This window comes from Aureobasidium pullulans, assembly GCF_000721785.1.
Source record: "Aureobasidium pullulans EXF-150 unplaced genomic scaffold scaffold_3, whole genome shotgun sequence".
NCBI classification, from domain to species: domain Eukaryota; kingdom Fungi; phylum Ascomycota; class Dothideomycetes; order Dothideales; family Saccotheciaceae; genus Aureobasidium; species Aureobasidium pullulans.
This window is the reverse complement of record NW_021941023.1, coordinates 1,181,490-1,206,548: the sequence shown is the minus strand read 5'-3', so window position 1 is coordinate 1,206,548 and position 25,059 is coordinate 1,181,490. Positions and strand designations below refer to the sequence as shown.

The following is a 25,059-nucleotide window of genomic DNA, read 5'->3' as shown; positions in this document are numbered from 1 at the left end:
CCGGTCTCCGACCCCAGTTTCAGGACGAGTTCACTGCCCCGCGTGGGGCAGTGAACTCATGGGTACGGCGGGGTATCAAACCTTCTCATTCATCCAGCTCGCAGGAGCAGCTCCTAGCGAGTTATCGGTGTTAGGTCCAACAGCTCTCATAGGCTCGTTCGAAAGGAATAATCCTTGCTCCATCTTGCCAAGTCATCAGGTCTCAATCCTTCGACAGATCATGGCTTGCTTCCTCGACCTGTAAGCAGCACACACCTTGTGTGGCTGGCCTCGAGTTGGCCATTCTTGAGCAGAAAAGATATCATGGCGTACAGGTCCAGTGGTCCGGACGAACGCAGCTGTTGCAGCAATCTTCCTGGAGCTGTCTAGCAGCTCAATTATCTTTGATCAAAGCGGTTACTTTTGTTGGCTTGCGTGTTCAGCTGTCGATCCAACTGTGGGATCTGCTCAATCATGCCCCCACTATAAACTCGAACTCCCCCAGCCTCCGTAGATACGAGTCATGTGGACGTGCGGAGTAGCCCTCGAACTCTGACAAGCCACTTTGCAGACTCTTACGGAGAAGTGGGCCTGGGCTTCATACGTGTAGGTTATCGACCGAGCAAGGAGCTCTTTGATGCAAGCCGCACGCCCAGAGATGGAAGCAGCCCCTCCTGAGGACATACGGGTTACTGTACATGATCACCACTGCGTGAACTATCGCCGAGTAAAGTTGCATTGTCATTGAATATGCTATATTAATACACCTAGTAATTCGTAGGTGACTACTCATGATGCTCATGTACATCCAACGGAGAGCATGGCTCGCAGCTGCTCAAGAGACAAAAAGGAAAGGTGGGTATAGTGGAAATCAACATGATCGTGAACCAGCTCTTCGTGCATTCTCGAGAGTTCGGTCTTCAGGCTTTTAGTAGTAGACCGGGCGTTCCCAGATTGGCGGACGGCCATCTTCAGCGTCCCATACAACCTTGTTCTTCTCGTCGAGGGTGGCGCCTTCGTCCGTAATGGGAATGACTTTGCTAGTATCCCTGACTTCCTGCCTGCTCACGCCCATGGGGTCCCGCGGAATCCAAAGCAGATGAGGTGCAGCAGTGACTGCGGGATTGTAGTAGGCATGGTTTTCTTCTTCCTCTTCGTACCTGATGTTAATCATCTTGGGGACCAGGCGACGCATGGTAGCATAGTCGGTGTAGATGTCAGGACGAAGGAACTTCTTCCAGAAAGAAGGCTTGCCATGAGGAGAAGGGCCAAGCTCTGTCCTTCTGTCGGCAACCATACCCTTCTCACCTCTTTCTTCTTCGACGTCCTCGTCCAACAAGCGACGCTCCTCGGCTTCCAGACTTTTGGGAAGGTAGTTGATCAGTGGCTCAAGAGCAGCGTTCAAGGACAAATGGTAGAGAGCTGTGAACACCAGGAAGACGATCATCAGAATGAGAGGACCGAGAGCACCAACAGACGATCCGGTTGCTATGGCGAAAAGTCCGACAAGACAGCCTTCAGCGACATAGAGACCTACGAACACTTGCTGCAAGGCGCGAGGGTAGACACGACCCTTGGTATCGATGTTGGCGTTCGAGACGTAAAGAAGGTTGTAGCGGTATGCGAGGTAGAAGAGGTACAGACCGATAGCGGCGAAGAGCATGACCAGTGGGGCAATGATTGCATAACAGATAGCAATGACGAACAGGTTAGTGTATGGAGGGAAAACAGTACCCCAGCTCATACTAGATAGAGACGTCCATCGCTTGTACATCTTGCGGGGTGTGTTGTCCAAGAACTTTCCGAGAATAATGAAGATGACAAGGCCCGAGAGGTTGAGCAGTGTTCCGGAGACGACACCCAAGCCCTGGAGTACGAAGTAAGAAAGATAGAAGTTGGATGCCTTGGGAATTGACGAGGCCAACAAAGTAGGGATCTGATCAATGTGATTCGGCAAGATGGATCCAAGAGCCGAGGACGCAGCACTACCCAAGGTTGCAACCAGGAAGACTTGCACGATCTGGAAGCCAAAGTAAGTGTTCTGGACAGTAAGTTCCACAGCAGATAGAGAGGGGTCGCCTCCTAATCTAGCCATTAGACGCAGAATGATAGGCAGAACAGACATAAGGATGGCCAGGGCGACAGTAGGCAAAAGACCAGACACAACACCAAAGATCTGGGGAGGCAGAGCCAATAGCCAGTTTAACCAGGTAAAGCCTTCTTTGAATGTGGTGGGAGGGTTGCCGGTACTGTAGTCTTTCAGGTTATCCAAATTTGAAATGAAACCAACTGCGGCAACAGGGAAAGACCAGAAAACAATCAAAGCAACGACGAATGAGACAGTTGCTGTTACTCTGAGGACCCGCTCCCACCATTTGATGCGCAAGTTGCTCCAGATGATTTCACCTGGGGTCATTCCAGTGTAGCGAGGGGCCATATGCAGCACTTGATGGTGTGTCAAGCTCTGATAGGCTGACTGAGCTTCTTGCAGAGTGGTGAATTGGACAAAAACCGAGTTGATCTTCTTGATGCCATCCAAAGCCCGGTGTTTTTCCTGCATTGCGGCAACTTCGGGAATTCGCTTCTCCAGCTCTGCGCGACACCAATCGATTGTATCGACCTTCTTTCCAATCAGGAATTTCAGGCGATGCGTCGGTCTATCCTTTGCAGAGATGTAGCGAGAGGCCGCAGAGCCACCCTCGACATCTGGTGTAAGCTCTTCCAATGCAATATCCTCGTTATCCTTCTTTGCCTTCTTCTTAGTCGCCTTCAGACGCGCAGCATTCGCAGCCTTGATGAGCTTGGTCTCAGCGGCTTCGAGCTTCAGCGCTGTCTTGTCTCTCTCCTTGACTTCATCCTCCAGATCTCCAGTATCGGTAGGAATCCAGACTCGCTCGACAGATTCTCCAAGCATGCGACGCAGATTCGTTTCGTGCAAATACTCATCTGGCACAGACGTAAAGAGGACTGTACGAGAGGAAAGGCGGCTAGCGTAGTATGGCGAAAGAAGATAAGCCTGGCGCAAGTTGATGTAGTAGATGCTCTCACGTGTGATCATATAAATGACGAAGCCTGAGGATATATGTCAGTTGTGAATGCATTTGCAGGTCAGGCGCTCCCATACCGAAAAAGAGATAAGCACAACCAACGTGGGCGAACATCATGTAGTAGTTGTTCGTGACATTGCCTAGGGTGAGTATGTCCAGCTGCGATTTTCCACCTCCACCAGTGATGTTGATTGGGAACAAGATAGGGAACGTAATGCAACAACCGACAAGACAAGTGATGACGGCCATCTTCAAGAGTCGCAAAAACAGGTACCCATCAAGAGAATGATGGTTCAGGACATAGCTATCGGGCATGTTGAAGAAGTTACTAAACCATGCAAAGATGCCATCGGGCAGTTTTGGTGATCTTTCGCGCTCTTGAATACTGCCTAAGAAAGTTCTTGGACGATAATTTCTTGGGAACCATCTCCTAAAAATCAAGAAGAGTGTGAACCAAACCAGTGCAAGCACAGCAACTGGTGCCAGGGTAGAGAGGAGACCGGTGGCTGAGGACGACACATTCTGTGCGCTGCCCACATTCGGGTCATCGTTTGCGTCCTGGCGAATCGATATGGTTAGATTTGTCGCTAGTAACATGTTGTTTTGTGGTGGTCGAAGTACCGTAGCTGATGTCGCTGCCATGTCGGCGATAATTAGTTGCTCGAAAGCAAGAACTGGGTCCCAGTAGCAAGCTCGGAGCTGAAGAAAGCAGGGAAACTCAGGAAGAAATCCTAGGGCGAAGTGCTTCTGATATCAGGGTCCTTTTTTGAAGGGGCTTGAGTGTCTAGACAGAAACGGCGCTAAGGTCTGTTCACCAGCCAGTTTCGCGCTTCACCTTGGAAACAGCCTTGCATTGAAGGCGATCGCTGCGGGATGACGCTCGACACTGCAATCAGGGATCAGACAGGTCTTGAAATGCTCTTTGACTAGAGCAGTCTGGATGCTGCGAGTCTTGTTATACTCGTCGAGCTCCAATTTGCCTGAAGTTTACGGCTCACCTTGTCCTACAGCACATGCGACTGTGCAACTCATATGGCCGCCCGGGCGCGTATCGACACCGCCTCGCTTGATTTTGAGAAGGCCACGAAATTGGTTGCGCTGCCGACAGGCATGTGAGCTTCACTAGCCACGCAGAATTAGAGTGCAATTTCAGCCACCCATTGCGGACCGCAAAGTCAAAATCCCTGCTTCGTTTCATATGACAACGGCCAAGACGCGGTGGCATCAAGTCTGGCCAGCGCGCGTACAGTCAGGAGGTCTCTGCGTGTTGGCTGCGCCATCCATGTCAGTCAGAGCTGTTCAAGCATGCAGCAACCGCATGTCTCGATTCAAGATGTTGCAATCGGTATCGCCAAACCGGCTATCGAGTCTCTCCGTACAATCAAGGTTCACCGTCGAATCCCAAGGGTCTTTGAACCAAGTGGAGAGAGCGGACGTTCATCCGACTCGACAGCAAAACTTTAACAAAATGACAGCTCGGTTTCTCGGCGAAATGGCAAGCAGAGTCTGAAAATGAAGAATCGAGGAAAATAAGGCTGTATGTCTCCATACATCCACTGATTATACAAAAATGAGTCTTTACTACGTATCGTATGCCTGAATCCGTCCCTGTCCAAAACTCCCGTATGTGCCCTTGACTATACATGCACAATAAGATACAAATCGAGTGCCTCGTGAAAATCCTCTCGCTGATCCCTGTATTGAGATCAGGATGATGCCTCCTGCTTCTTGACCATCGGCGGCGGTCCGGTTCCGCTTCTAGCTCTTCTTTCACGCTCGCCGACGCCAGGTTCAGGGACCTTGATATTGAGACGCTTCTTGTTTGTGAAGCGCTCGCCAGTACCGCGGACCCACTCGTCTTCGTCGTCCTTGCCGAGCCAATATCCTTTTCCAACTGAAGTCATGATGCGACCAAGACGACCCTTCCAGCCCTCGCCCTCCTCACGTCCCTCACGGAATGGGTTCTCGGCCAGATCGGTGCGCTCAGAGCCGCCGTGCAAGCCAAAGTTGTTCGATGAAGTCATGAGGATGTGCTGGCGCAGGACACCACGGGCGTAGGCCATGACGACGAGGCAGAAGTAGATGCGGATGGTCCAGAGTGCGCAGATGACACTAATACTAGCGATGCTACCGGACTGGAAGACTGCATGACCGAGAGCTGAACCATCATTGACGCCCGCGGCGACAGCCTTCTGGCCAGGCATGGCGGGGGTTGCGACAACCTCGACACGTGTGGCGTTGACCTCGGGGCTAGTGAAGCCTGCGGTATCGTTCATCATCTTGCCACCCGGGAGCTTGTCGTCGTCGCCGGGTGCAGGGTCGTTGATGTGACGGGCGAGCATGAGGAACCAGGTGGTGCCGAACAGAGCAGTGTAGGTTGCATTGATGAGGGAGTCGAGCACGTATAGCCAAGCGAGAGCAAGACATTGCAGCGGGCTTTGGCGCTTGATGTGTGGTGAGAGATAGACAAGAGCACCGAGTACGCCGATCGAGTAGATGTACATGGTGAGTTGCAGCCAGGAGAGGTGGTAGCCGGTAAGGATGGCAAGGAGGCCGTAGATGCCTGACACTTTGTTGATGAGCAGTGTCAGGGCGATCATCTCAGTGCCGGTGCGCAGCGAGATCAGGTACAGGAACGTCTACATAGTGTTAGTATACGCGCTGTCGCAACATGGTCGTCGAGACGCACTTTAGGCCGCAACATGCGGAAGATGGCGGGAAGCGCCATGGTCGCCGTCTCAGGGAGGTGTGCTGGCTAAATAGGTGACGCGATCGTCTTTCGAGGTGTTGCTCAGGCCAGGGCGTGTTCAATAGGACGGTGTTGTTGGGTCAGAGTGTTTGGTTTCGCAAAAGATCAACTTCGAGAATCGGTAATGAGGCTTGGAAGCCGGGAGCGTCGGCCAAAGAAATTACAGAGAAAACGGATCTCGGGCGCTAACAAATGCCGTATCTCAATTGTCGAGAGTGCTGAATCATACTATGGTTCTTGTATCTCGAGGCTGAATCTCAAGACATGATAAAGCTTGCTGCCTTTCTTCAAAGGACGATTTGCGTTGTTACCGCCGTCGAGTAGCCTCAATCCGTCCGCTCTATAAACAGACCATCATGAAGATCATGCCCAAGGTCCAATCAGATTCACCACTCGGGTCCCCAACCCATCAACGACACTCTTCTTACATTCGACCTGCTATAAAGTCGTCCGTCCGTGACTATCTCCTTGAGGCTTACCATAATTATCGCCATCTCCTCGTCCACACGACTTCCAACTTTTGATTTCAGTCAGGCATCGTTGCTTGAGACCACCCTGGCCTGCATCGTGAACGACTATCCTTTCCAATCAGCATGTGGGAAGTACAAGCACCAAGGCTTCGTGAGCAAGATCTCGCTGGGAAGGTCGCTGTTGTAACGTAGGTCTATTTATTGGTGTCGTTGGCTGTCTAAATGAATTTCCGAATGCCACTGTCACGACCACCACGACGATTTCCTTGCATTCCAATGACCCCACACCAAATGAGGACTAACACATTGCCAGGGGTGCCACAAGAGGCATCGGTAGAGCCATCGCTCTGCAGTTAGCAACTCGCGGATGTTCAGTACTAGGAACTTGCTCTGGACCAGACTCCTTGATACTGATCGACTCGCTCGCTCATACCGTATCCAAGCTGTACTCAGGCCACACCTCACCACCCAAAGTTGTTGGAGTAGCTGCAAACATAACCCAGACAGACTGTGCACAGAAGATTGTCCAAGCACTTGAGAAGAACTTCGATGGCCTCGTTGACATTCTGGTCAACAATGCTGCTCACCCTATCCGTGCCAAAATCGGCGAGATTGAGCCGCAGATGGTTACGGATGTCATGATGGCAAACGTCCAGACGCCTACGATGATTGTCAATGAATTTGTCAAGAAGAAGATGTTCCGTACTAGCTCAAGAATCGTCAACATTGGTTCGGATGCAGCTCGAGCATCCATTCCTGGATTGCCAGGAAGGTAAGTTGTAGACCAGGAGTAGTAAAATCGTAGATGGGCAGCTGACCAATACTCAAGGTCTCTGTATACGACCTTCAAATCAGCACTTGAGGGTCTCGCACGAGCCTGGGCAGACGAACTTGGTGCAAATCCAGAGCTTGAGTTTATGAAAGGCACCACGGCCAACACAGTTGCCGTAGGCTTCACGGAGACAGACATGGTTAGCAAAATGCCTCCCCCTATGAGAGAGGCAGTCAACCAAAATGTCCTTGCCAAACAGAGTTTGGGACCGAGAGCAGCTCTCCCTGAGGACATCGCCGACGTCGTGGGTTTCTTGTGTGGACCTGACAGTCGTTGGGTTACCGGATCAGTCGTCAGTGCCGATGGTGGTATGGTCAAGATCATGTAGTGACTGCTGCATTGATGGAGCACCAAGACTCAATCAGGTAGAGGCACGCAGAGAAAGGTGACATGCAGATGTATTTATGTACAAGGGGGTTATCTTTTATTCCAAAAGCCGATCAACCGCTCAAAAAACGCCGTGCTGCATGCAAAATACTGTACAAGAAAGAACAGATTGGTCGAAAAAAACTAAAGGTATCTTGAGAAGAAGGGAGAAAACAGTATCGAACAAGAACAAGGACAAGATGTCGTGGGTAGCTTAGCAGGCACAGCTCGAGTTGTCCGTCGTAGGACCAGGGTTAATGTTGACGTCGATCACTAGGGAAGTGTTAGTTTACGACTATACACAAAAGAAAGACTGAGCAAAAAAGACTTACTCTGGTTGGGCGTCTGGTTCTGCTCGCTCTCCATGCCAGGCAATGCCTGTGCTATCCTCTTGAACAAAGGCTTCACATTGTGTCCGACCTTTGCGCTAGTCTCGATGAACATCAAGTTGTGCTTCTTGGCCTCTTCCTCTCCCTGCTGGGTAGTGACCTCGCGCTTGTCGTTCAGATCGGTCTTGTTGCCTACGAGTACGATAATAACGTCGGAGCCGCGCTCACCACGAACATCGTCGACCCATTTGCGAGTCTGCTGGAAGGACTTGGCCGAGGTGATATCGTAGACGACCACGGCAACGCTGCTGTCGCGAATGTAGGAGGGGATCAAACTGCGGAAGCGCTCTTGGCCAGCGGTATCCCAGAGCTGCAGACGAACGGTGCGGTCCTCGAGGTACATGGTCTGAGAAATCAATGCGTCAATACACTGTTCAGTCTTGCGGATCGCGAGTGGAAAGTAGCAACCTTTGACAAGAAGTCGATTCCGATAGTAGCTTGGTATGTGTTGTCGAATGAGTCGTACATGAAGCGGGTGATCAGGGATGTCTTGCCAACTAGACGGGTACTGCATCAGTAGTGTGGATGGATGTTGAGTGGTTTCGTAGCATACCGCTCTGCTCGCCGAGAAAGACCAGCCTGTGATATGCATGTTAGCATGTGCATGTATCGATTAGAACGGTTATGACCTACTTGAACTTCTTCAGCGGATTGGTGTAAGATGCCGGTTGAGCCATGGTGACGAGTATTGGTCTGGGAGATAGCCGAGAGACGTAGAGGTATGTTCAGAATGTTGCGCAGAGAAGTCTTGCAAGATTATTATGGACAGGTTATTCAGGAGATTGATTGCAGACTCGCGCGAGCTGCGACACTCGAAGGTCTCCACAAAGGGCCTGCGCCTTGACCATCCCGCAGGCCGGAAAGGGCTTCGCCGGCGCCGCAGTCACTTGGCGCGAGAAGCCCTGCGGAGACAGAGCGAGAGAGATTTGGGGTGTCAGAAAAATTACTGGCTTCCGGTCCTGTTTTCCAATCGACTGCTTTTTTCCCGACAAAACCATGACTCCCGTGGCAGAAAAGACCCAGGCAGCGCCTGCAACTCACAAGCAGCCTTCCCGTAAGGGCAAGAAAGCATGGCGCAAGAACGTCGACATTACAGAGCTGCAGGAAGGTGTTGAAGATGTCCGCGACCAGATCATCCAAGGGTATGCACCGTACACACGACTCGCTACAATCTCAGCATACTAACCTGTCTATAGTGGTGTTTTGACCGAGAGACCTGCCGACGAGCTTTTCGTTACCGACATCAAGGGCTCCGACTCTGTACAAGCAGACTTCAACAAACGCCACAAGCCTCTCAAGGCCGACGAGATTATCGCACAACGCTCCAAAGTACCCGCAGTGGACAGCAGGAAACGTAAGGCCGATGGAATCGCAACCGGAAGCAGCAAGCGCAACAAGAACGGCACTTTTGTCTCCCACAAGGACCTCCAGCATCTTCGCAGCGTCGCAAACTCTGGCGGTGCCCAGACCGATATCATCAAGGCTACCGAGAGCGCTGATCACGATCCCTGGGGCATGGAGCCTTTGCCTCAGGACCCCAGATTCTCTTTCATTCCGGAAAAGAAGGCCAAGGTTGCTCCTAAGACCCTGAAATACGCTCCTATCTCGCTGGCTGCCAACGGCAAGCCCTTCGCCGCTGTGCCCAAGCCATCTGCTGGAAAAAGTTACAACCCCACCTTTGAGGACTGGGACGCACACGTTACCAAGGTTGGTGAGCGTGAGGTTGCAGCCGAGCGCAAGCGTCTGCAAGAGGCTCAGGAAGAGCACGATCGTCTGGAGAAGGCCCTCGCCGAGGCAGCAAGACCCGAGCCCTCGACCGATGACGAATACCAATCAGCATACGAGAGTGAGTGGGAAGGTATCCAGAGCGAAGCCGAGGATTCTGGAGCCGTTACCAAGAAGCGACCGGAGAGAAAGACGCCATCTCAGAGAAACAAGATCAAGAGAAGAAAGGAGTTGGAGCACAAGGCAAAGTGGGACAAGCAGATGAAGAAGAAGGAAGAGCAACTGGAACGTGTCAAGGAGATTGCCCTCCAGCTGGCTGAGAAGGAACGTCTACTTGCAGAGCAAAAGGCCCTGCAACCCACCGGTGCTGGTGCAGAGGCTAATGTTGACGCTGAGATCAACGACGAGGATGAGAACGAAGTGCTGCGCCGTCGTAACCTTGGCAAGCATGCGTAAGTTCCATGTGCCTCCTTGTCTTTACATATGCTAATTATTGTCGCAGCGTTCCCGATGCACCCCTTGAAGTTGTTCTCGCAGACGAGCTCCAAGACTCGCTCCGTGCGCTGAGGCCTGAGGGTAACCTCCTCAAGGACCGTTACAGAAACATGCTGTTGAACGGCAAGCTCGAGACTCGCCGTACCATGCAACACAAGAAGCCCAAGAGAGAGGTTACGGAGAAGTGGAGCTACAAGGACTGGAAGCTGCGCTAAATGCTTCGTCAGTCTCTTGTGATGACGGGGGAGCAGAACGATGTGATTTTTACATATTCTTGATACCAGCAACATGTCTGGGTTACTTGTTGCATCTGCCTGGCGTTGGGGGATATTCATGTAGAGTTCAGGCATGAGGACGATCTGTTTAGCGATAGAACAAAAGGAGAAAATGGCATCTGCGGTTTAATGTTCATCGGGTCATTCTCTTTGTTCACTTTTTGGCGTTTGCTGTTTGGCCACAGGTTCACTCAGATTGGAAGTTGATTGTGCTTGTGAAATGTCTAACCTCTGAATGGAATTGTTGTTTGTGTTGTCTTACTCATGAGAGAGGGCCTCGGCATCGAGACGTCGATGGAGTTTGCGGAGAACGGGCTTTCTCGAGCGTCACCAACCACGGAGCAATCAATCTGTCGTACGCGCCTCTGCAGCCAATCACTTCATCAACCCAATCACCATGGCCGACACGGAAGATCGCGCCCAGGGCGATACCAAGGTAGAGGCACCTCAAGCCACGACCGAACAACCGACTGCAGCTCCCGCGGCCGACGACATCGAAGCATCCATCGATCAAGAAATGCAATCCGCCGACCACGACGACAGCAGCCACACCATGGACAACAGCAGTAACTCTAAGAGCGGAACTACTTTGGGTCTCGATGGCACAAGCGACGAATCTCCAACCGTGCCCCAGATCGAGACCAGGATGCCGGCAAAGAAGGACGTCGCATTGCGCGACTTCTTGGGCAAGATGGACGAGTATGCGCCAATCGTGAGTTCTCCATCACTTCGCGTCGCAAGACGTTGTGCTCAGACTTGAGAGTAGCACTCACTAACATCCTTCACAGATCCCTGACGCAGTCACAAATTACTACCTTACTCTTGCTGGACTACCACCACCACCAGCCACCCCACCCCACCTTGCGCGACTCCTTGCCCTGGCCGCTCAGAAGTTCATCGCAGACATTGCAGCAGACGCATACCAATATTCGCGCATTAGGTCCACCAACACCACATCCAACAACCCTTTGACTGGACTTGGCGGCGCAGCTGGCTTTGGTATGATGCCGACAGAAGAGGGCGGCGCCAAAGGCAAGGGTAAGGACGCCGCAAAGGGCGCTCAAATTGGCGGTCCTCGCCCTGGCTATGGTGGCGGCGGTGTGGGATCATCAGGTGGCCGAACAGTCCTGACCATGGAGGATCTGGGCATGGCCGTCGGAGAGTATGGCGTCAACGTCAAGAGAGGCGAGTTCTACCGGTAATCTTCTTGCATAGCAAGTACATGGGCAGGCGTTTTCAGGATCAACTGGGCTGGGATACTGGCGGCAAACTGGCACGCATTCCTTACGACATGGGTCAAGGCGTTCAGGGGCATGACAGGACATGCATCACGCATCTGTCAATAGATGAGACTGTACCATAGTGACAAAGGACTCTGACCACAGACTGTCCAAAACCGATAACAATTCAGAGCACTGATATTCATGGAAAGAAAGTAACAAAATGAGGCAGCCAAAACGTGCCCCCCTGACTTTGGTATTTTGTACATGAGAACCCAATGAACGCCGGATATTGGAAGATGATGCTCCTGCAGATGATGTACATTTACTTGTTCTTGGTCTGTTTGTAGGTGAAGCGCTTTCTCGTCCTGCAGCACGTCAGCATACTCTTGTCCATATCTCTTGCTTCCATAACTACTTACGCCGAGAACTCTCCAAGCTTGTGGCCGACCATGTCCTCAGTGATCCTGACATCGTTGTAAATCTTGCCGTTGTGGACCTGGAAGATCAAGCCGACGAAGTTGGGCAGGATGGTGGCACCACGGGCCTGTGTCTTGATCGGAGGGGCGCGCTCGCCGTGCTTGGGGCGCACAATGGGCAATCTATTATTCTCCCAGTCAGAGCATGTCCTGAGTGTCTTTCGTGCGAGTCCATGGGTCCAGGAAGTTTGCGACGAAGGGTAGGTAAAAGTTGATTCGGGAGATGCTTACGGGACGATGTGTGGGCCTGAGAACGCATTTAGTATTTGTTTGTATAGCAGATAGAATATCAATTACCCTTCCACACGGAGCGAGCGCCTTGCAGTATCGTTGTTGGCCTCATGATGTGCTTGGTATAATTCACACTCGGACGTGTCTGCCGCCTTTGGCTCTTGATCGCATCTCTCTCTCGTCCGCCAATCACCGAAGCACAGACCACTTTGCCCTTTACGCGCTACACGTCCACCACCATCTTTCAAGCAGGCAGCAGTTTGTGTTTGCCTTCAAGTGTTGAAGCAAAGAAGGAAAGGAGATCTAGGGAAGTGAAGGTGTTGTGTGTTTTGACCTCTTCCAAGACGTGGTCTTGATTAATCTTCTCCTCTTCCACTTCTTACCACTTTCATGCCACCATACAACTAAAAGGCTAACCGTCAAGATGCCTGCTACTTCAGGTAAATCGAATCGAAGAACGAGACATGGAATCAACTAACGAGTTGTACTCTAGCTGCGGATACAATCCGGATTATGATCTCGACAGACAATCATGTCGGATACGGAGAGCGCGACCCAAATCGAGGAAATGATTCCTGGGAAACTTTCGACGAAATCATGACCATGGCCAGAGAACGAGATGTCGACATGGTTCTCTTGGCTGGTGATTTGTTCCATGACAATAAGCCATCTCGCAAAGCCATGTACCATGTTATGCAGTCACTTCGCAAGAACTGTTTCGGTGAGAAGCCATGTGAGCTTGAGATGCTCAGTGATGCGTCGGAAGCCTTCCAAGGCGCTTTCAACCATGTCAACTACGAGGATCCGGACATCAATGTCGCCATTCCGGTCTTCTCGATCCACGGCAATCACGATGACCCAACTGGAGACGGTCACTTGGCGTCTTTGGACCTGCTGCAGATGGCCGGCATGGTCAACTACTACGGTCGCACTCCCGAATCTGACAACATCAGCATCAAGCCTGTATTGCTTCAAAAAGGTCGTACGAAGCTCGCACTTTACGGCATGAGCAACGTTCGCGATGAGCGAATGTTCCGCACCTTCAGAGATCAGAAAGTCAAGTTCTTCCAACCTGGCACGCAGACAGGAGAATGGTTCAATCTCATGAGTGTCCACCAAAACCATCATGCATATACCGAAACTGGCTACCTTCCCGAGAACTTTTTACCATCGTTTATGGATCTGGTCATCTGGGGACACGAACATGAGTGTCTCATCAACCCTCGCTACAATCCTGAGCAGACATTCCATGTCATGCAGCCTGGTTCTTCCGTCGCCACATCTCTCATGCCTGGTGAAGCAGTACCAAAGCACGTGGCGATTCTCAGTATTACTGGCAAAGAATTCAAGTGCGATCCAATTCGCTTGAAGACTGTTCGACCTTTTGTGATGAGAGAGATTATTCTTCAGGACGACCCGCACATGAAGCGCCTTGCTATGAAGGACGACAACCGTACAGAGGTTACCCGCTACCTAACAACCATCGTCGAAGACATGATCAAAGAAGCTGACCAAGCCTGGCGTGATGCTCAGGAGGAGGATGCCGAGGAGCAAACGCCACAGCTGCCCTTAATTCGTCTTCGCGTCGAGTACACGGCTCCAGAAGGAGGTCGCTTCGACTGTGAGAACCCACAACGTTTCTCCAACCGCTTCTTGACCAAGGTGGCGAACGTCAACGACGTGGTCCAGTTTCATCGCAAGAAGACAGCCACAAGCAGAAAGAAGGAGCAGCCCGACATGCCAGAAGAAGCAGTCCTGCAGCAGCTTACGCTAGACACCGTCAAGGTTGAAAAGCTCGTGAAGGAATTCCTCACAGCCCAGTCTCTTACCATCCTCCCGCAAAACTCATTCGGTGACGCAGTCAGTCAATTCGTGGACAAGGACGACAAGCATGCTATGGAAGCATTTGTTAACGAAAGTCTTGCAAGTCAATTGAAACATCTACTCAGCGGCGAAGTCAGCATCGAAGACGAGGATATGCAGGAGGCAATGGAGACGTACAAGACACAGCGCGAAGAACTGTTCAGCAAAGGCATGTTGAAGCGTGCTGTTAGCAAGGGCAAGCTTAAGCCCAAGCCCGCCAACTGGGATTCTGATTTGGATGGAGAATGGGCAGAGCAGCCTGCTGCGCTGATTCAGTCCGACAACGATGCCGCAGAGGAAGAAGAGGAGGTTGGTCAACCAAAGGCCAAGGCTACTCGAGGCAGAGGTGGCAAGGCCACTGGCACAACGCGAAAGACTGCTGCTGCCACAAAGAAAGCAGCGCCTGCAAAGAAGACGACGACTCGCGCAAGGAAAGCACCGATCGAAGAGGAGTCAGACGAGGAGGAAGACGACGACGATGTTATCATGCTCGATGATGAAGAGAACGACGTTCCTGATGTGGATGACGATGAGGACGATGATGACCTGTTCGTCAAGCAAGCTCCAAAAAAGAGAGCACCTGCCAAGGCGTCAGCAAAGTCGACATCCAAACGTGCTGCTTCACCACCGAAGCGCAAGGCGCCAGCTCGTAGCACCGCAAAGGCCCCCACCGGTAGACAGACGACGTTGAGCTTCTCTCAAACCCCTGCACCATCGCAAGCACGTGCTACCGGAGCTCGTGTTGGTCGCAAAGCTCCAGGACCAGTAAGTCACAGTAAGTCGAATTAATGGAGGCTAGAACGCTGACGAAAATCAGAGCGAGGATGAAATTTCTGATGATGACGATGCGTTTGAACCACCTCCTACCGCTGCACGCTCTGCTGCACGTCGCAAGTTCTGAGGGTTCACTTGTTGTGAGTATGATGCTGCACGATCGCTTGAGACGCTCTCAATGGATGCAGACCTACTCTGGAAATTTTACTTGCATTTTTACAGTAACATCGGAACGGTTGCATGGCATGGGAGATAAATGCATAGCGTATGGAGTCTGGTGGGAGTCTGCTTGGGATGATGATTTGCTCTGACATACATTTCTTTTTAGCTCTTTTAAGCATTAGAGGAAGATCGCGATACCCCAGACTGTTCGACCCAGCTCTGTGGTTCTGGGAAAGGGTGGCCATCAATGTTGCTGTCATAATATCCGGGGTAGGTATACAAAGAAGGTGCCATTAACCTAACTCGGACAATGCATTCTCTCTTTCCCTGAATCCTCCTCTCGCAGGCAGCTGCGATGCTGGCAAGAACGTTCAACATGTCGTTCGCCCCTCATTTAGCCGCTTACCTCTTGCTTTCTCATGCTCTCACACCTCACGCTTCGCAATACATCTCCCCATCAGCACTCTTTCTTCCATCACAACTCACACTCATTTGGTCTCACGACGTTGCCATTCGTCTCTCTTTGATGAGCCATCACCGTCCTCCTCCACCACCGCACTGCTTGGATCAACCGACTCAATTGCTTGCTGGGCAGTAATACACCTCCGTTTCCAGACAGATACCAAATCCATTACCGGTATGCTCATCGCTGTACCCATCCTGCACTGTACAAGGCTGACATGTGTGGAACAAGAAGCTCACGAGCTCTACCGTCCTTTCAATCTCATCGTACCCATCATACCCATCGTCTCATCCAACATCAAGTATCATTTGATGCCAATGGCACACAACATCGCCCGCAAGGCATACTCTGCCGAACAACTCTTGGCCCTACGCCATTCGGCTTCGGATGAGACTGCTCTCCAGATCGAAGCCAAGGCCCAAGATGGAGCCATCAAAGGTGTGTTCAATCCCTGCGTGCCTTGTTCCCCGGCTGGCTGGCTCTCTGGACTTTGACCGACCTATCACGGCCGTCGACCACACATCCTCTTGGAAGCAACCACAACATTCATTCTACGCCTTCCGGCATCCATACACTCATTCAACAAACTTCAGTCTTTCATTATCATGTTCCCTCTCCTCACGCCATCGAGGGAACAATCGTCGTTGCTCAGCCCTTCGTTCGCCCATCACGAGAAATATGCCAGCGATCTGGTCGCCGACACACCGTCACCACACGCGCAGAGCCGCTTTGTATTACCAGATTGGCTGACAGACGATCTTGCAGATCATGTTGTCCGCAATACACGCTCCTTCGCTGCTCGCTCTTCGCGTTCGTTCGCCACGTCCGACACTTTGCATCCACCTCCTCCCACGGAGCCACGCCAGTTCAATGCACCAGTGCTCGCCGAGATTGATCCCAACAACCAGAACTTACGTCCTGGACTAGCTGCCAACCGTTACCGCCCCTCTCCGACTCCATCACTGAAGAAGCGCAAGGCCGAGCAAATTCTTAAGGATCATGGCTCTCCTCCTGGACTTCGCGTCACCGCTGGAGGTCGCATCGTCCCCAGTGACCAGTCCCCTCTGTGCAGCCCGCGCTATGGTTACAGTGCCATCAAGAAGAACGGCATGCTCATCAAGTTCGGCCCAAACTTCCCAGCTCCTCCTGGTGGCATTCCAATGCAGAGGAACGGCTTGCCCAATGGTTTCGTCGCTCAGGATCCCAATGGCAGACTTTGCCAGATGGTCGATGGCAAGTTCTTGCCCGTTGATGATGTCGACGGCATTCCTCAGCTCTATATTGCTGCTCCCAACTTGACCGGCAGCACCGGCTTCCCAGCTGGCGAGAAGGAGGAAGTCCCTGGCGCCACTCCGTTCGACAACTCGAGCAGACAGCAGCCCAGTCAGAGTTTCGAAGTTGCACCTCCAACCGGCCCATCGATCAAGCAGACGACCATGAAGCAGCCTACCGTCAGTGTCGCCATGCAGATCCAAGCTCTGGAGAAGCAATACACCAAGCTGGAACAAGAGTCAAAGGATCTCGACAAGGTTGAAGTCTTGCAACGCAGCTCAATGAGCTCCAAGGCATACAACCAGCTTGTTCAGAACCGTCGTGAGCTCGTCAGCCGCATGAACTCAATTCGTGTCAGCCTCAAGTCGCTGCGTGGAGAAAAGTCTTCGACCGACCACTCGCCCCAAACCATGCTTCAGTCGATGCAGCCGCAGTTCAGTATGCCACCCTACGGTCCGACAGTCATGATGGGACCGGCAGGACCAATTCCGGACTGGGCCTTCGACGGCAATGGTCCCGATTCTCACAACGTGCCTCCGTTCCATGGTGCTCCCATGCCACACGGTCTCGGATACTACGGCCCTCCTCCACCAGGCTACCCAGGTGCCATGGCGCCATACCCAGGCATGTTCGGTCCAATGCCGCCAATGTTCAACATGATGGGAATGCCTCCCGTCGACGCATACGGCAACTTCATGCCTCCCATTCCCAACATGGATCCTCAGGCCTTCTCCAACGGCAGCCCACCTGCTCCACGTACTGAAGCAGTCCAAGAATCTGCACCAATCAGCCGCAGACCTGCAGAGACCACGGCCGTGTCGCAGCAGGATTCTCCACGCAGAACGCATGCTCTGCAGATCAAGGTCCCAGAGAACAAGTCAGAGGAGAGCCAGAAGTCGGCACTCAACCCCATGAGCCCCAGCTACCAGCCTGCCGGCAAGTCGACACCCACATCCAAGGTTGTCCCGACCCGTGTCGCATCACCATCTCCTGCCCTTGCTGAGGCTGTCAGACAACACAATGCCTGGATCACCGAGTCGGCCAATGCTTCGGCCACCAACTTGAACTCTGCCGGTTCTCAGCGCAAGCTCCGATATCAGTCGTCCTCTTCAAGCTACGCCACTGCCGATTTCTTTCCCAACAACCCTCGCGACCATTCGATGAGAAAGGATGCCTACCCAATTGTGCATGATCGCAACGCAAGCCGCAACAAGATGGGCGAACATCCTTCGGCTTCGAGTGAGCAGCCAATCACCCCTGACAAGGAGAATCAGGATCCAGGTTGGACTTTCGCACCGGTCGCCAGTGTCACCACGCCACCTACCATGTACGAGCAAGCTGTTGATCAGCCAGCCATCCCAGAGATGGGACACGTCGATCCTGTTCAGAATCGCTCTGAGATGAATGTCAGCCCCAAGAACCGTCGTCCTGATTATCTGATGGGCCATAAGCCTGTCAGCGAGGCTGCTAGAATCGGATCTGGTCTTCCTTCTCCGGCTCTCGACTCTTCTCACTATGCACTCTCTCAGCAACCCGAGGCTGTTGTCTCATCCAAGTCTTCCAAGCAGGGCTTTGGTCTTGAGGAGACTGCTTACATATCTGGGTTCAAAGCTGGTGAAGCCCGTCTGCCTGTCAGTGTCGAGAAGAATGGTCTTTGGCTCGACGGATACTGTGCTGGTCTGCTCAAGTCTGCCCAGACCTCAGCCACAACTGCTCTTTCTCAACCAAAGGCTCCAGTTCCTGGTCATGCAGCTCTGGCAATCGTCAAGCCTTACCTGCAGCCGGATCATGCAATCGTCGGGACACAGCGCCCGGTCTCGACCGTCGATGCGAAGGTTACGCCAGTGAACATTCTCAAGGACGTAATCTTCTCGACTCAGAACGAGAATGCCGTTCTCACTCCAGACCCCAACGGACCTCACATCAACGACTTGGCTGGTTTGCATCTCGGCAGCTGGGCCAAGACTCATCAAGCTTCTATGCCTGTCGAGTCTGATGCTGTTCTTGCCCGTGTGCGCAACGGCGAGACAGTTCTGCCAGAACGCACTTCTTCTGCGATGCAACGTCAACTCCCAAATGCCGGCATTTCGACTGATCACAGTCGTACTGGCATGCCACTTGCCAAGATGGCCGATGTCATGGCGGAGCGCGAGAAGGTGCATGTTCCTCAGGACCGTCGCGCCACGTCTGCACAGATGCCAGCCGGCGGCTCTCCGACAGCTTACTTCCAGCGAAACTATCCCGCTCATCGTGTCATGAGCTCGCAGCTCGAATGGAAGTCAGGATCGTCCATCGCCCAGGTGGCAGGATTGGCCACAGGATACTTCGCGCAGTACGACGGTACGAGATCAGATGCCAACACTATTACAAACAGACAGCCGCTGACTCAGATGTCTGGCAACACAGGCATGACGACACACGATACCATGGCTGGAGCCTTGCCCGAGAAGCAGACCAGCATGTCGGGCAGATTCACCGAGGGATCTATGACGACCGACACCAAGACTGGCAGTCCATCGTCGTCGCCTGGCAAGAGATCTCCAACCAAGGGCTCACCGGCCAAGGTCAAGTTTGCACAGATTGCCGGCAGAGCTGGAATCAAGGTTCGCAGCGACAGCAGGGATGAACAGGAGAGCGAGCCCAGCAGCCCTCAGGAGAAGCGTCGCTGGAGAGACGTATGGGGCAAGAGATTCACCGAGAGCGGAGCCCGTGAGGGTGAACAGAAGCAAGGCGGTCGCCATTGATGAGGCGTGAAAGGTTGTTGGACATACTCGAGTCGTTGGAACATTATACTTTGGCACCAACGTTGATGGCTACAGGAGGCAGATTGCAGAAGCATGTTAGCAGGCGAGAGATTGATGGCTTCCGGAGCTCACGTGGCTCAAACAGGATTAACTAGAGGCATGTTTTTTGATTGAGTTTTGCAACTGACAGCATATTCAGAAGAAGCAGATGATAGACCGGGACTGTTGGAGGATAAGCAGAGTATACTTGCTTCAGATATATTCAGACGAATGCATGACTTCTTTCTTTACAAGACTGTGCTTCTTGTGCAGTGTGACTTGAGAGTGAAGAGGATGGAAATGCGGTGTCTTGTGAGAGTTGCTGTATGGATATCATCATGGTTGGTGGACCGTGCGCCGCGGCGGAGAGCTGCCTGGAACACCGGCGGCAGCTACGAGCATCATTCATCATCAAGCAATCAACACCATCTTCCGACCGACTCTTACGCATCTTCATATCGAATACTCCGCCAACACTTGCGCCCTATCTGACAAGCAACATCACACACAACTCCACAGCCATCATGGTGTGTTACTGAGACCGCGCCTCCATTGGCGAAACAGCCATACAGCTAACGCATGCTACCATGAACAGTCTCTCCGTATGGTGCCCCAGAAGGGCCACGCCCAACAGACCGCCCTCGCACCCTCCGCACCCGCCGCCCCCGGTGTCCACGACACCCTGCGCTCAAACCAATCCCTCAACACACCCCACAACGCCTCACCAGCCTTCAGCGCCGTCGCCTCTTCACACCCTCTGGAAGCCCGCCTCAGCAACTGGCGCTCCACCCAAGATTCTCTCAAGATGACCATGCTGCGTCGCGAATTTGGCGTCGGCGAGCCCGTCCGTCGCGGTATGGAGGTTAAGATTTGTCAGGAGGGGGAGTGGAGGCCTGCTGTGCTCGGATACAAGGGTGAGGGTGTTCACGAGCAGATCTTGAGCGGAAGAGATGCTAGTGTCGATTGGGAGGATGTGTTTAATGGTAAGTGTGATCCGGATCATGGAGATGAGGGTGGATGTTAGGAATGAAGAGGATGGAAGGCTAATGGTGATGCACAGGCAACGAGACACAGAATGCGCCCGACTTCCACTCGGAGATGGAGAACAAGCTTAAGATGAACTGGTAGATTGTTCAAGCACGCCGCCCACGACAAGTCGAGATGAGAAGGCGGAGATGCTTACGCCAGACACAACGACTGCAACAATCGAGATGAGAAGCAGACGAGAGCCAAGATTAGGAGGATCACTTCTGGTCGGCTCTGTTGGACTCTACAACATGGATTCTATCAGGTCTTCAAGCAACACACGGTCTGGAAGCAAGGACTTGCAGACGCAAGGTAGAATGAGGGAGGGGCAAACCATACCTTCTGGCTCATTATCAACCGCATCACTTAATGAAAACGAAATGCATAATCACATATACTGTTCGACCACTGCATACAAATCTCCTTTTCCCAGAAGACCTATACGTCAGAGAAAAGAACCAAGTGACTCGCACTCGTCCCTATCAAACTATTCCTCTTTTGCAATCTAAGATTCTCGCTTGCAACGTAAGATTCCAGACGACCCAAAGCAAGTTCGTGAGGGGGTGGTCTGCTTCGTAGAATCTTACGTAGCGTCGGGCTTCTCGTCCATGTTGGCAGGAGAAAAAGACAGAACAATCACGCATGGCTTGTAAAAAGTGTATCTCATCAATACTGGATATGTAATTGACACGGTTTCGCCGATATCAAAAGCTGCAGATCTCTAATTGGAACACACAAGGCTCAAAACTAATACCCATTGAGGGGAGGAGAAAAAAAAAAGAAACAACCAGGGGAGACAAGACACACGGGCAAGAGGAAATCTTTGGTCTCTGCATGTTTTTTTTGTATGTACAATCTGAACTCTGAAAAAAGGGACAAGGAGATCAATGGTATCAAATCAAGATGCTCAGTGACCGCGAGCGAGGAAACGAAGAAAGAAGATGGAAATGACGGTATCGACAAAACAATAACAGACCAAACCCTCCCTTTCCCTTTTTCGCCTTTCAAAAACTCCACTATATAGAACTCTGTCCCAGTCTTTGTATAGATGAAACGAAACGCCAAATGTACAATGGAAGAAGTGCAAGAGAAAGTATTATCAAGAGAGAAAAAGACAGCGGGGTGCAGGAAGAGAGATGGATGACTGATGGAAAGGGGAAAAGAGAGGGTGAGGTGGGGGTATCAAAAAAAAGAACAAGGGGAGAAAAATCAGAGAATAATGCATCGGCATCCTGCGGTGGGTTCTTCGCCATCGCCGCCGCGAGAGGGTCTGCCACCGCTGCTGCTGCCTTTGCCTTTGGCGGATTTCGCATTCTCTTCGTCGTCGAGGACTTCTTGGGGTTTGACGCTCATGTGGACGACATTTGGAGCCGAGTCGCTAAATCGACAGTCTGTAGATGGCTAAATTAGTCAAAGGACAATGGGTCGAGGTGATGTGTCTGTACCTTTCAAGGGCAGTTTATCGTCCAGGAAGCGACCGAAGTGGATCAAACGAATTGCGGCTGGAGACGAGGGTCTGGGCTCCCATTCTGAATCAATCGGTCAGTGATGGACTGTTGACACACGACTCGACAAAACGTACCTTCTCTCCAATCCCGCCAGATCAACTCTTTCAGGGTATATACGCTGATGACGAATGGGTCAAATTCACCATTGTCGTTCTCGGCTGTTACGTTCCGCTTGGCTAGATACTTCTGATCTATGCGGTAAGGGTGGCGCGTGCCAGTGCTGCTGAGCAACAGATTTATAGTGATAACGGGACCGCTGGGAGTACCGAAACCTGGTGTCTGAGGCATCGGGGTGGGTAGATCGGTCGAGGGACCTATCGGCTCGGCCGTCTCCTGGCGAATGAGGGCGGGGGCGGGCATCTCGAGCGGTGTCGGCGGTAGGGGATCGGTACCCTCGTCGATGAATTGTGGCCGTGTGAATTGCTCACGACGGTCAGTAATCTGAGGGGCTTCGACGTGTGCCTCGGTGGGGGCAGTGACGAAGGACGGTTGTGGTGGTTCCATCGAGGGTCGTGCTTGTTCGTGCGGAAGGCTGCCCATTTCCAGCGGCGTCGCTGTCGCGTGTGTGCTTGAATGGGGATCCATTCTTTCTCTACTTTGATATGCTTGTGTGTCCTTTTGTGCAAGATGTTGGGTGCGGATGACGCTCTCTGGACTCGATGGTTCGGCGATGCAGATCAGGCCAAGGCAGGGTTCCAAGAAGACAGAAGACCTTGGTCGAAGGAGGCGATGCAAAGTCAGACGGCAGGAAACGAGCGTAAGGTGGACCTGGTGCGCTGTACAGAGGTTGGAACAATAAGGCTCGACGACGATGAGAGAGTGAGAGTTGCGACGACAACTGGGACTGAGACGCTCATGATGGTCCGACGACGACGACTCGCCCGAACCCCAGACTCCACCCTGATCAGACATCAACAAACCCATTGGTCCATCATCAAACTCTAAACTTTATCTCAATTCAGATCAACAACTCTTGTCTCTCTTTTCTGTGAAACACGCACGACACCTACTGTAGCATTAAATCACTTCAATTACACTTTTGTATACACTATGTCCTCCTCCTTCCTTTGTACATAGACATCCTTTTCACATGGCCAGTCGTGTGTTGATGCTCCACTTTTTTGGATTCGTCTCCAGGACTTCTACTCCGACCACCACTCCGCATATTTGCCAGACTGCTCCACTCGGACTCCCTCCATCTCTTGCTTGACTCCCAGCATGCTCACTCTGCCCATACTGCCATCTGCTTCACCTTCGATCTTCCACGAAGAAAGCAGACCTTGCAACTTTTGTACCACTTCTTCCCTGTCCTCAATCAGAAGAGCAACGGCATCGTACCCGCCTGCTCCAGGTACAACTCCACCAATCACTCCATCGACTTTACTGCATGCGTCTAGCAGCCCCGTCTGTGCCGGAGGTTCAATTGGTACTCCGCTTTGCTCGCTCATTTCGCGGATGCCTTTTCTGATGGCTTGGATGCGTTGCCTCAACGGCGAGTAATCTTTTGATCCGCTCTCGGCCAGCTTGACCAACTCCTGTGAAAGTCCCTCGTTCACATCTTGTAATCCTTCCCAGACCTTTTCTGCTTCTGCTCCAGTGTCTTTTCTCCACGCCAGTACCTGCTTGACCATGCCAGGCGTTTGACTGCCGCAGCTGACATCACACATGACCAGTCTGATGCCTTCGGGTACCTTGACCTGATCCTTGATGATTTCAGTATCCCATTGGCCATTGGTACCGCTTTCATCAACAATGTCCACCAACTGCTTGCCGAACTCCGGTGTACCAGGTTCTCCGTGTGCTGACAGAATTGGCGGTGAGAACCGCCTGTATAGGCAGCTACCATAGACTGCTGAAGCCACATCGAATCCAGAGCCGACTTTGCCTTGGGCTGCACAGTGAGCTGCTTGAGCCAGGTTATGCAGTTTGCGCTTGCCGGATTCGCTAGTAAGGTCAAAGACCTTCTGAGGGAGGTAGTAGCTGAGTACAGCTGCTGTGAATGCCGTCACGAGAGCAGCAGAAGATCCAAGACCAGTCTTGTTGGCCTCTGAGAGGGGAACACCAAAGTCGTGGAATCTTGCATCAGTCAGTGATGCCGATGAAGTCGAATAGTAGTCGTTATCTGCCAGGATGGTGATCGACGAAGGGGAGATGTTGGACGATCCAACACTGGAGACGTAGCTCAAGGCAAAGGCCAAAGCTGTCTCGACGAAGGGATTGCGGTTCAGCTTAAAGTCGGCATCTCTAAAAGCGCAAATCTGTTAGTGTCGCATCGTTCCGAAATGTCAATCGAGTCTGTAGTGCTTGGTGGTCAGAGAACAACCAGTGGAGTGCCTTTGAAGCGGTTGCTCAGGGCCATCAAGATACAACATGCCGACACTGTCATGAGGACGGGAGCCCGACTGCCATTGACCTTTAGCGAGAGATGCTCTCCCTAGTGTGGGCACTCTGCATCAAGTCGCTAACAAGACCTCGGTTCGGAGAGGTCACTTGCCGGCGCACATGTGTTGTGTCGTTTTACGGAACCCGGCAGGTCGCTTCAAACACGTCCATCCGTCACTTCCGACTTCATATAATCTCTTGAATTCTGCACCTAAGGAAGAAAGAAAAGGAGTTTCACGACTTACACTCTCAATTGGGTCACTTTGACACCCCCGTCTTCGCCAGCCAAGCGATAGCCATATTCCCAGACCGCATTCTGGAACTGAGGTGATTTGACTGTGATTTCAGAAAAGGTGACCCCGGAGCTCGATTCAAAGGGCTTTACGCAAACGTGAATACGAGCATCCAGGCCAAACACAAGCCCATTGTATTTTCTGTCGAGCACAAGGTAACCACCAGCCAGTAGGACCTTGCCAGGCGCAGACACTGCGACAGCACTTTGACTCATTGTTGTTTCGCGTGATGCAGGGTGGATCTTCAGGAGAAGTGATGCGGATCTTCTGGGGAAA

General features: G+C 52.1%; 12 protein-coding genes across 12 annotated transcripts; 6 read left to right on the top strand and 6 right to left on the bottom strand.

The window, feature by feature from the left end:
• Positions 1 to 785: 785 nt before the first annotated feature.
• M438DRAFT_133717 (DUF221-domain-containing protein) lies at positions 786 to 3,762 on the bottom strand. The gene is made up of 3 exons (XM_029898841.1): positions 3,648 to 3,762; positions 3,104 to 3,584; positions 786 to 3,051 (listed from the first exon to the last, which is right to left on the bottom strand). Exons 1-3 carry the CDS (start codon positions 3,666 to 3,668, stop codon positions 908 to 910), a joined length of 2,646 nt encoding a protein of 881 aa, XP_029764043.1. The 5' UTR covers positions 3,669 to 3,762; the 3' UTR covers positions 786 to 907.
• Positions 3,763 to 4,546: 784 nt separating this feature from the next.
• On the bottom strand, positions 4,547 to 6,036 carry M438DRAFT_342983 (DUF1753-domain-containing protein). Its single transcript, XM_029904881.1, has 2 exons — positions 5,716 to 6,036; positions 4,547 to 5,665 (listed from the first exon to the last, which is right to left on the bottom strand). The coding sequence occupies exons 1-2, from the start codon at positions 5,752 to 5,754 to the stop codon at positions 4,733 to 4,735; spliced, it is 972 nt and encodes a 323-aa protein (XP_029764042.1). The 5' UTR covers positions 5,755 to 6,036; the 3' UTR covers positions 4,547 to 4,732.
• A 332-nt stretch (positions 6,037 to 6,368) lies between these two features.
• Positions 6,369 to 7,405, top strand: M438DRAFT_403179 (NAD(P)-binding protein; the record flags this gene model as incomplete). The annotated part of the gene is made up of 3 exons (XM_029909640.1): positions 6,369 to 6,433; positions 6,559 to 7,017; positions 7,075 to 7,405. The coding sequence occupies 3 exons, from the start codon at positions 6,369 to 6,371 to the stop codon at positions 7,403 to 7,405; spliced, it is 855 nt and encodes a 284-aa protein (XP_029764041.1).
• Positions 7,406 to 7,657: 252 nt separating this feature from the next.
• Positions 7,658 to 8,509, bottom strand: M438DRAFT_266903 (ras-domain-containing protein; the record flags this gene model as incomplete). Its single annotated transcript, XM_029900143.1, has 5 exons — positions 7,658 to 7,716; positions 7,776 to 8,178; positions 8,241 to 8,329; positions 8,386 to 8,411; positions 8,466 to 8,509. The coding sequence occupies 5 exons, from the start codon at positions 8,507 to 8,509 to the stop codon at positions 7,658 to 7,660; spliced, it is 621 nt and encodes a 206-aa protein (XP_029764040.1).
• Positions 8,510 to 8,787: 278 nt separating this feature from the next.
• M438DRAFT_312789 (p60 domain-containing protein) lies at positions 8,788 to 10,454 on the top strand. The gene is made up of 3 exons (XM_029902529.1): positions 8,788 to 8,974; positions 9,029 to 10,009; positions 10,060 to 10,454. Exons 1-3 carry the CDS (start codon positions 8,829 to 8,831, stop codon positions 10,265 to 10,267), a joined length of 1,335 nt encoding a protein of 444 aa, XP_029764039.1. The 5' UTR covers positions 8,788 to 8,828; the 3' UTR covers positions 10,268 to 10,454.
• A 243-nt stretch (positions 10,455 to 10,697) lies between these two features.
• Positions 10,698 to 12,027, top strand: M438DRAFT_342981 (transcription initiation factor IID, TAF10 subunit). The gene is made up of 3 exons (XM_029904880.1): positions 10,698 to 11,039; positions 11,116 to 11,915; positions 11,970 to 12,027. The coding sequence occupies exons 1-2, from the start codon at positions 10,725 to 10,727 to the stop codon at positions 11,527 to 11,529; spliced, it is 729 nt and encodes a 242-aa protein (XP_029764038.1). The 5' UTR covers positions 10,698 to 10,724; the 3' UTR covers positions 11,530 to 11,915; positions 11,970 to 12,027.
• M438DRAFT_332325 (ribosomal protein S19/S15) lies at positions 11,873 to 12,369 on the bottom strand (the record flags this gene model as incomplete). Its single annotated transcript, XM_029903493.1, has 4 exons — positions 11,873 to 11,915; positions 11,970 to 12,149; positions 12,258 to 12,273; positions 12,324 to 12,369. 4 exons carry the CDS (start codon positions 12,367 to 12,369, stop codon positions 11,873 to 11,875), a joined length of 285 nt encoding a protein of 94 aa, XP_029764037.1.
• A 132-nt stretch (positions 12,370 to 12,501) lies between these two features.
• Positions 12,502 to 15,454, top strand: M438DRAFT_342979 (DNA repair exonuclease). The gene is made up of 3 exons (XM_029904879.1): positions 12,502 to 12,697; positions 12,751 to 14,885; positions 14,938 to 15,454. The coding sequence occupies exons 1-3, from the start codon at positions 12,682 to 12,684 to the stop codon at positions 15,019 to 15,021; spliced, it is 2,235 nt and encodes a 744-aa protein (XP_029764036.1). The 5' UTR covers positions 12,502 to 12,681; the 3' UTR covers positions 15,022 to 15,454.
• Positions 15,223 to 19,804, top strand: M438DRAFT_403175 (uncharacterized protein). Its single transcript, XM_029909639.1, has 3 exons — positions 15,223 to 15,326; positions 15,672 to 15,957; positions 16,285 to 19,804. The coding sequence occupies exons 2-3, from the start codon at positions 15,696 to 15,698 to the stop codon at positions 19,533 to 19,535; spliced, it is 3,513 nt and encodes a 1,170-aa protein (XP_029764035.1). The 5' UTR covers positions 15,223 to 15,326; positions 15,672 to 15,695; the 3' UTR covers positions 19,536 to 19,804.
• A 374-nt stretch (positions 19,805 to 20,178) lies between these two features.
• Positions 20,179 to 20,702, top strand: M438DRAFT_372171 (proteasome maturation factor UMP1; the record flags this gene model as incomplete). The annotated part of the gene is made up of 2 exons (XM_029908333.1): positions 20,179 to 20,557; positions 20,635 to 20,702. 2 exons carry the CDS (start codon positions 20,179 to 20,181, stop codon positions 20,700 to 20,702), a joined length of 447 nt encoding a protein of 148 aa, XP_029764034.1.
• Positions 20,703 to 21,809: 1,107 nt separating this feature from the next.
• Positions 21,810 to 22,648, bottom strand: M438DRAFT_332321 (uncharacterized protein; the record flags this gene model as incomplete). Its single annotated transcript, XM_029903492.1, has 3 exons — positions 21,810 to 21,991; positions 22,046 to 22,129; positions 22,183 to 22,648. 3 exons carry the CDS (start codon positions 22,646 to 22,648, stop codon positions 21,810 to 21,812), a joined length of 732 nt encoding a protein of 243 aa, XP_029764033.1.
• Positions 22,649 to 23,250: 602 nt separating this feature from the next.
• On the bottom strand, positions 23,251 to 24,998 carry M438DRAFT_312774 (ERG8, Phosphomevalonate kinase; the record flags this gene model as incomplete). The annotated part of the gene is made up of 2 exons (XM_029902528.1): positions 23,251 to 24,366; positions 24,738 to 24,998. The coding sequence occupies 2 exons, from the start codon at positions 24,996 to 24,998 to the stop codon at positions 23,251 to 23,253; spliced, it is 1,377 nt and encodes a 458-aa protein (XP_029764032.1).
• Between the last annotated feature and the right edge of the window lie 61 nt (positions 24,999 to 25,059).

Excerpts from the sequence above, each read along its gene's own strand:
- M438DRAFT_133717 (XM_029898841.1), bottom strand. The coding sequence starts at position 3,668 with ATGGCAGCGACATCAGCTACG. Across the intron at positions 3,585-3,647 it reads TGGCAGCGACATCAGCTACG|GACGCAAACGATGACCCGAA; the intron begins GTACTTCGACCA and ends TCGATTCGCCAG. Across the intron at positions 3,052-3,103 it reads TTGTGCTTATCTCTTTTTCG|GCTTCGTCATTTATATGATC; the intron begins GTATGGGAGCGC and ends ATATATCCTCAG.
- M438DRAFT_342983 (XM_029904881.1), bottom strand. The coding sequence starts at position 5,754 with ATGGCGCTTCCCGCCATCTTCCGCATGTTGCGGCCTAAA. Across the intron at positions 5,666-5,715 it reads TCCGCATGTTGCGGCCTAAA|ACGTTCCTGTACCTGATCTC; the intron begins GTGCGTCTCGAC and ends AACACTATGTAG.
- M438DRAFT_312789 (XM_029902529.1), top strand. The coding sequence starts at position 8,829 with ATGACTCCCGTGGCAGAAAAGACCCAGGCAGCGCCTGCAACTCACAAG. Across the intron at positions 8,975-9,028 it reads CGCGACCAGATCATCCAAGG|TGGTGTTTTGACCGAGAGAC; the intron begins GTATGCACCGTA and ends ACCTGTCTATAG. Across the intron at positions 10,010-10,059 it reads CGTAACCTTGGCAAGCATGC|CGTTCCCGATGCACCCCTTG; the intron begins GTAAGTTCCATG and ends TTATTGTCGCAG.
- M438DRAFT_342981 (XM_029904880.1), top strand. The coding sequence starts at position 10,725 with ATGGCCGACACGGAAGATCGCGCCCAGGGCGATACCAAGGTAGAGGCA. Across the intron at positions 11,040-11,115 it reads TGGACGAGTATGCGCCAATC|ATCCCTGACGCAGTCACAAA; the intron begins GTGAGTTCTCCA and ends CATCCTTCACAG.
- M438DRAFT_342979 (XM_029904879.1), top strand. Across the intron at positions 14,886-14,937 it reads GTCGCAAAGCTCCAGGACCA|AGCGAGGATGAAATTTCTGA; the intron begins GTAAGTCACAGT and ends GACGAAAATCAG.
- M438DRAFT_403175 (XM_029909639.1), top strand. The coding sequence starts at position 15,696 with ATGCTCATCGCTGTACCCATCCTGCACTGTACAAGGCTGACATGTGTG. Across the intron at positions 15,958-16,284 it reads CCAAGATGGAGCCATCAAAG|ATCATGTTGTCCGCAATACA; the intron begins GTGTGTTCAATC and ends ACGATCTTGCAG.